This window comes from Monodelphis domestica, chromosome 2 (genome assembly GCF_027887165.1).
Source record: "Monodelphis domestica isolate mMonDom1 chromosome 2, mMonDom1.pri, whole genome shotgun sequence".
NCBI classification, from domain to species: Eukaryota; Metazoa; Chordata; class Mammalia; order Didelphimorphia; family Didelphidae; genus Monodelphis; species Monodelphis domestica.
In genome coordinates, this window is record NC_077228.1 from 106,194,637 (window position 1) to 106,202,136 (window position 7,500).

Consider the following 7,500-nt stretch of genomic DNA (forward strand, 5'->3'; position numbering starts at 1 on the left):
TCATGAGCCTTTGTTGGTTTCTTGAGATGCCTGTGATTTGGTCATTTTTGCTTCATTATGAGTATTGGTTATGTGAATTTGGTTCTTTTTCAACTGAGGGGCAGGAAGGTAGGAGAGAGGGAGAAAGTAAATGCTTTTTAGCCAAAAAGTAAGTAAATAAATAAACAAATCAAAGTATCTTTGGAAATAGAGCCCCCCCCCCCCCTTGTTAAGCCAAAAGCTCATTTGAAGACAGTAATTGTTGACATCGTGTCGCCCTTTAATAATCAATGACATTCCTCTATCTCTTTGCAAAGGACTTTACAAACATTCTCTCCTTTGAGTCTCCCAACCACCTCGTATGGTTAGTCCTATTATCATCCCCATTATAGAAAAGAAGAAGCTGAACTTTGGAGATGTTAAGTAACTTACCCAAGGTCATGCTGCTGGGAAGTGGAAGAGGCAGGATTGAAGCTTGGATCTTTCCTGACTCCAAATGAGTTTGCTATTCCATCACACCGAGATTGTAGTTAGAACCTAGACCAGCCCAATGGTACCTCCCAACCGATAGGATTAATTTACCTAAATTTAATAGCATGGTTGGATATGCCAAGGAGTCAGTGAAGGCTTGAGTGTAGGGTAAGGAGGAGTGATGGACAAAGGTAGAAAACAGTAGGGTTAGGGGGCGGCTAGGTGGCTTAGTGGAAGTCCTGGGTTCAAATCCGACCTCAGATATTTCCTAGATATGTAACCGTAGGTCACTTAACTGCCATTTTGCTCTTCTGCCTTGGAACCAATACACAAGTATGATTCTAAGAGAAGTTAAGTGTTTAAAAAAAATAGTAGGGATATGGGGAGTGTAATGGAAGACAGAATTATGAGGGGCCAAATGGGGAAAGAGGCTTCATTGGCTTGGCATTTCCCCAGAGTAAACCTGGCCATTTGTCCATTGGCCTTCCAGGAGCAAGAGAAACTACTCCATCCATCTTGTCCCTAGCCCTGATATCGCCTCCCCTACAAATATGGCAACCTATGGCAACCCTAGGACATTTCCCCACTTTCCAGAATCACCACCCCAAGAAGCCCTACCTTGGGAAATCCACCCAGTGGCCTGGTTTCATAGCCTTTGTCCAGAAGTCTAGCAAGATGTGTTTACTCGAAGGCCTCAGCCCGTCCAACCAGTTTGTGTCTTTGGAACCTTGAAACAAAGCCCATGTCTTCCTATCTGCAAATACAGAAGTCAGCACAGAGTACCATCTGGAAGTCAGACTTCGATTTGACGAACACATATCGGTAAACACGTAGGAAGCCCCTGTGCTATGGTGCTCAGGGTTACAGACGTATTTTTTCTACCAGACCTACATAGGGAATTTCTAGGGTGTCCTCTACTAATGTACATCAATAATCTGCAACTTTGAACCTGGGGCAGTTGCCTGGTACATTATTGAAAGGATAAGAAACTTCCCCAGCATCATGTACTGGTACGAGGCAAGATTGAACCCAGGTCTTCCCAGCTCTGAGGCTGGCTTTCAGGGATATAGAGTTGATACGTAATAAATTCCCTGACTTCAAGGAGCTTTTAATGGCGTTGGGGAGATAAACTAGGAGTACAAAAACAGCTAGTTGGTGCAATGAACTCATCTTTTGGTGTTCAAATCTGGCTTCTTACTTACCAGCTGTTAAGTCTTTGGGCAAATCACAATCCTGTTTGCCTCAATTTCTTCATCTGTAAAATAAGCTGGAGAAAAAAAATGACAAACCAGTCCAGGTATATTTGCAAGAAAATCCCAGGGGGCAGGGAGGTGGCTCAGTAGATAGTAATTATGCATATTATTTTCCTGGATCTACTTATTACTTCATTTTACATCAGTTCATACAGATCTCTCTGTGTTTTTCTATATTTATCTTATCTGTCATTTTTAACAGCACAATAATATTCCACTACATTCATATACCACAATTTGTTAAGCCATTTGGGAATCAATTTAATTTCTAGTTCTACTATAAAAAGTGCCACTAATGATAGTTTGGTGCATGCAGGTCTTTTCTTTTGTCAAAGATCTCCCTGGGATATGTATCTTGTAGCAGAATCTCTACATTAAAAATGGTGGACATTTAAGTCACTTTATTTGCATAATTCTATGTTGCTTTCCAGAATGGTTATACTAATTTACAACTCCACCGATAATGCAATAGCGTGCCCTCTTTCTACAACCTTCCTTTTATAACCTCTCCAACCCTGGCTACAGGGTTCCCTTCCATATTGGAACTTTCCCCATGGAGGTTTCAGTATATCAAGGGTCAGCATAAGGAATTAAATGGGAAATGGCAATGAGAGGGAGAGAGAAACCAGAGTAGAAGATAAACAATATAAGGGAGCACTGGACATTTTGGCGACAGTTGCGGGCGGTCAGACCTCTGGCTCTCCTTTCTCTTCCTCCTCCAACTGAGAAAGAAGCAGGGGAGGGATGGTAGGGAGTATCCCATCAGATCTAAGCGCCACTGTCTTGCCACCACATTCAGTCAGAGTCCCGGAGGAGAGAGGCAGGGGAGCCAATGTGTATAGAAATCAGTTACAGCTCAACTCTGCCAGCACTGAATAAGATGGATGAGCTCCCCGTGGCCAGCTCCTTTCCCCTATTGGGGAAATATGGAATTTTGGATTTGGAAAATGGGAGGAAATTCCAATGTAGAAATATGCAACCCAATTTTAGGGGACGTTTGTAGAATCAGCAGATGACACACAAAGGCCAGGAGATGACACAGAAAAAGTTTAGAAACTCAGAAATCGCATAAAATAGAAATATATGGTATTGTGTGATAACATATTTTATCTTTTAATACCACCAATATACACAATTCCTTTTTTAAAGGTAAAATAAGAAAAAAAGTTTGTGAAAAGAACATGAAAGCCAGCAGATGATACACAAAGGTTAGAAATGTAGAGATACCTTAACATTGACCTACATATAGTCTATGACCAATACTTATCCCCAATTTCATAATAAAGAAATAAATTTTATAGTAAACACCCCATAAAAGAAAAAATGTGTACTTCTTTGGTACAAAGAGACCAAAAAAAATTAACACATTTTCCAGATCGTAGAGGTATTACTCAACTCTGCGATGTGGAAGGCTTATCCATATTTCAATTTTTTGCCATCTTTGCCAATTTGCTAAAGTATGAGATAAAAACTCAGGTCTGTTTATAATCTCCATTATCTTTGTAATGGAAATCCCTGATCACAGTATTAGTTGCACAGACCCAAAACTAGGAGAATAAGAGATGATGCTATCTCAAAAGTCACCAGTTTAGTAACTTTTCTTTGAACTGGCAAGAAAGGCTCGCGGCTTTCCTGTCTTTTCAGGTCTCAGTTAAAATTTCACTTTCGGGGGGCAGCTGGGTAGCTCAGTGGATTGAGAGCCAGACCTAGAGACGGGAGGTCCTACGTTCAAATGTGACCTCAGACACTTCCCAGCTGTGTGACCCTGGGCAAGTCACTTGACCCCCATTGCCTAGCCCTTACCACTCTTCTGCCTTGGAGCCAATACACAGTATTGACTCCAAGACGGAAGGTAAGGGTTTAAAAAAAAAAATCTCACTTTCTGAGAATGTTGTACACAGAGACTAATACGCTGTGGCACAATTGAATGTAAAGGACTTCTCTACTAGCAGCAATGCAGTGATCCAGAACTATTTGGAGGGACTTATGAGAAAGATCCACATCCAGAGGAAGAACTGTGGGAGTAGAAACACAGAAGAAAAACACCTGCTTAATCACATGGGTTGATGGGGATATGATTGGGGTTGTAGATTCTAATCGATCACCCTGGTGCAAATAATATAGAAATAGGTCTTGATCAATGACACATGTAAAACCCATGGAATTGTGTTGGCTTCAGAAGGGAGGTGGGAGGAGGGGAGGGAAAAAACATGAATCATGGAACCATGGGAAAATATTCTAAATTAATTTAATTAACTAATTAAAAAGAACATTAAAAAATCCCACCTTCTGCAAGGAGCCTTTTCTCAATGCTAGTACCTTCCTCATAAGATTGCTTTCAATTTATCCTGAAAGTGTCTCCTGTTACATTATTGTTTGCATGTTGTCTCTTCCATTAGAATGTGAGTTCCTTGAGGGCAAGGACTATATATTTACCTTTCTTTATGTCCAGTGCTTAGTATTCTGCCTGGCAAATAGTTAAGTGCTTGATAATTTTGGGTGTGGGTTTTTTTTTTTTTAACGCTTTCCTTCTGTCTCAGTATCAATTCTAAGAAGAGTGGCAAGAACCAGGCAATGAGGATCAAATGACTTGCTCAGGGTCATACAGCTAAGTGTCTGAAGCCAGATTTGAACCTAGGACTTCCCAACTCCAGTCCTGGCTCTCTACCTAACTTCCCCTTGAAAAATGTTTCTTGATTTCTAGAGGAAAGGAGCTGACAGTGGCTCATCCATCTTCTTCAGAGCTGGCAGGGTTGATCTGTGTCTGATTTCTATACACATTGGCTCCCCTGCCTCTCTCCTCCGGGACTCTGACTGAATGTGGTGGCAAGACAGTGGCGCTTAGATCTGATGGGATACTCCCTACCATCCCTCCCCTGCTTCTTTCTCAGTTGGAGGAGGAAGAGAAAGGAGAGCCAGAGGTCTGACCGCCCGCAACTGTCGCCAAAATGTCCAGTGCTCTCTTATATTGTTTATCTTCTACTCTGGTTTCCCTCCCCCTCCCATTGCCATGTATGTCCTGTGTCTGATTATATACAAAGAAAATCTGGCAGACTCCCAGCCATTGTGTGGTGTGATTAATGATGGTGTGGGTAGAGATGCAGCGAGAAATGTTGATCCTTTCAGAGGGACGGACAGGAGACACGTCCTGTTCCAACACAGTCTTAGTCACTTGGGGAAGAGGAATGGATGTGGATCCCATGTGGAAGCCCCACAAAAGAGGGAGGCAGACCTCTGAGCTAGTGCATGTTTCTAGTAAACAAGAAAAACTACAAGCAGAAGGCCGCCATTTTATATATGTCAATAAATAAAATATTAGTGTAGAATAGAAATAGACTATAATTTTTATGTTATATTATATTAATTATATTATATATCCTGTGACCTAGTTTTCTTAAGGACTCGAGGTGAAAGTGAGCTAAATTCAACCAGGGCCAGTTTCCAGAGAACAGGAGCTGCTGTTTCTCTTACTACTTATATGTAGGGCACCGGGCTACACATGGGGAGTTGTTTACTTGTTTTCAGTCATTTCTGACTCTTTGTGACCCATTTGAGGTTTCCTTGGTAAAGAGATTGGAGTGGGTTGCCATTTTCTTCTCCAGCTTATTTGACAGATGAGGAAACTGAGGCAAACAGGATGAAAGGACTTGCTTAGGATCACATAGCTAGAAAGTATCTGAGACTGGATTTGAACTCATCAAGAGGAGTTTTCCTGACCAGGAAAACTATCCCACCTAGCTGTCCTTGGGTACATGGGAAACATGTGGGGAATTCACCCCAAAATGCCTTTACAATTTTTAGTACCTACCTAAATAAAATATAAACTCTTTATCATGACATTTGAGACCCTTTATAGTCTGGCTCCAATGTTTCTTTTCTGCCTTACACTTACAATTCTCCTACCCACCGTTTATATTCCAGCCACTATACTTCTACTATTTGCTGTATCCTGTTTTTCTCTTGCCTTCCCACCCTTCTGTGTTTTGTTCACGAGATCCCTCATACCTAAAATGGATTCCTTTCTCCTTCTCCTCATCTCTGCCTATTGATTTCATAGGCTCCTGGATTTAGTTTACATTGGGTGAACAAAGCCTCTGCAGGAAGGAAATGGGGGATCTTTCAAAGTATTGAAGAATAGTTCTGATAATGTATCCAGGATTCTAAAGTTACCATAACTCTTCTTGGCTATGTAGGATCCTTTGGCAAAACATCTCTTGTGGGTGAAGCAAGACATGGTGACCTAGAGGAGAAAAACAATAATGATGATAGTCACTTTGTCTTGGGACCATTTCTATCTGAACCCCCAAAATGTAAAAACTCAGATGATAATAGCTAAGATCTATCTATCCATGTATGCATAAGGTCTGTCTGTGTGTATGTATGTATCTATCTAACCACCAATCCATCCATCCATCCATCTATCCATCTATCCATCCATCCATTTATCTATCTTACCTCATTTGGTCCTCACAACTCTGAAAGGTAGATGGGATTAAACTAGGTGATATAGATAGAGGGCAGCTAGGTGGAGTGATGGATAGAGCACTGGACCCAAAGTCAGGAAAATTCTTCTTCATGAGTTCAAATCTGGCCTTAGACATTTATTAGCTGTGTGACCCTGGCAAGTCACTTACCCCTGCTTGCCTGAGTTTCCTCTTCTGAGGAAATGAGTTTGAGAATGAAATGGCAAAGCCCTCTAGAATCTTTGCCAAGAAACCCCCAAATGGAATCCCAAAGAGTGGGACATAACTGAAATGGCTGAACGACAACATGGCGGATAGAGTGCTGGACTTGGAATCAGGAAGACCAGAGTTTGAATCATACACTAGCTGTGTCACTCTGACAAGTTACTTAACTTCTCTGAGCCTCAGGTTCCTCAGCTATAAAATGAAGGTATCTAACCCCCAGGGTTGTGAGGATCAAAAGAAATAATCTACAGAAAACCCTTTACAAGCCTTACATGGCTATAGAAATGCTAGCTATTATTAATTATTACTACAGAATGGCAGTGGAGTGTCCCTGGAGAGAGAGATGATGGATCTAGAAAACATGTGTGTGATAAAGCCCAGTTGCATAAATACGCCCTATCTCCTCTCCCCCGAGCGAGCGAAGTAGCCTTGAACATTACACAGGATCTGTAAATAGCATCTGAGTGTCCTCCAGTGAGGTATTTTATTCTGTGACGTCTGATTCCCCAAATAAAGCTGGAGGGTTTCACTACAAGCGTTTCCCTGGGATGGCAGAGGAAGTGAGGAACCATCTCTCCCCTATGGAGGGGACTCCAGATTCAGGATCTTGGAAGAAAAAAGGGTCTGTTGTCAAGGCTGTCCAGAAGGGGTGGCACACGTGACCCCTGGGGAGCCTGGTGTCACAGAGAGGCTCAAATGGTCTCAGAAATCAGAATCCCTCCATATGCATAACAATATGGTACTTTTCTCCATGAAAATCAGCAGATGCCCAAATGTTCTGTGACAGCAGAGGGGGCTTAAAGGAGATCAGACAGAACAGGGGCCCCAGTGGAGTCAGGCAGCAGATCTCAGGGATATCTTTTCACTCTCTTTCCTCCCCTGTGTGTTGGGTTGCCCTAGGGTTTTGGTAAAAGGAAAAAGAAGGATTTTTAAGCTCCTGTTATGTGCTAGGCACTGTGCTAAGCCCTTTAGAAATATCTCATTTGATCCTCACAACAGTCCTGGGAAGTTGGTGCCACTGTGATCTTTATTTAACAAATGGGGAAACTGAGGCAAAGATCAGGGGTCCCACAGTTAATAAGAGCCTGAAATCTGAATTTGAACTCAGG

General features: G+C 42.0%; 1 protein-coding gene across 3 annotated transcripts in view; it reads right to left on the minus strand.

Moving 5' to 3' along the window:
• CHIT1 (chitinase 1) overlaps window positions 1-7,500 on the minus strand; it is a 113,058-nt gene that overhangs the window by 91,542 nt on the left and 14,016 nt on the right. For 2 of the 3 annotated variants that reach the window (XM_056815753.1, XM_056815754.1), the window contains exons 2-3: window positions 1,653-1,717; window positions 1,069-1,204 (exon numbers count right to left, since the gene is read on the minus strand). Coding sequence is in view for 1 of the 3 variants with exons in the window: in XM_056815752.1 (XP_056671730.1) it covers window positions 412-421 (10 nt within the window). In the remaining 2 variants the exon portion in view is untranslated. Of the gene's footprint in view, window positions 1-411; window positions 485-1,068; window positions 1,205-1,652; window positions 1,718-7,500 lie in introns of all 3 variants that reach the window. The other variant, XM_056815752.1, reaches the window with a different exon arrangement.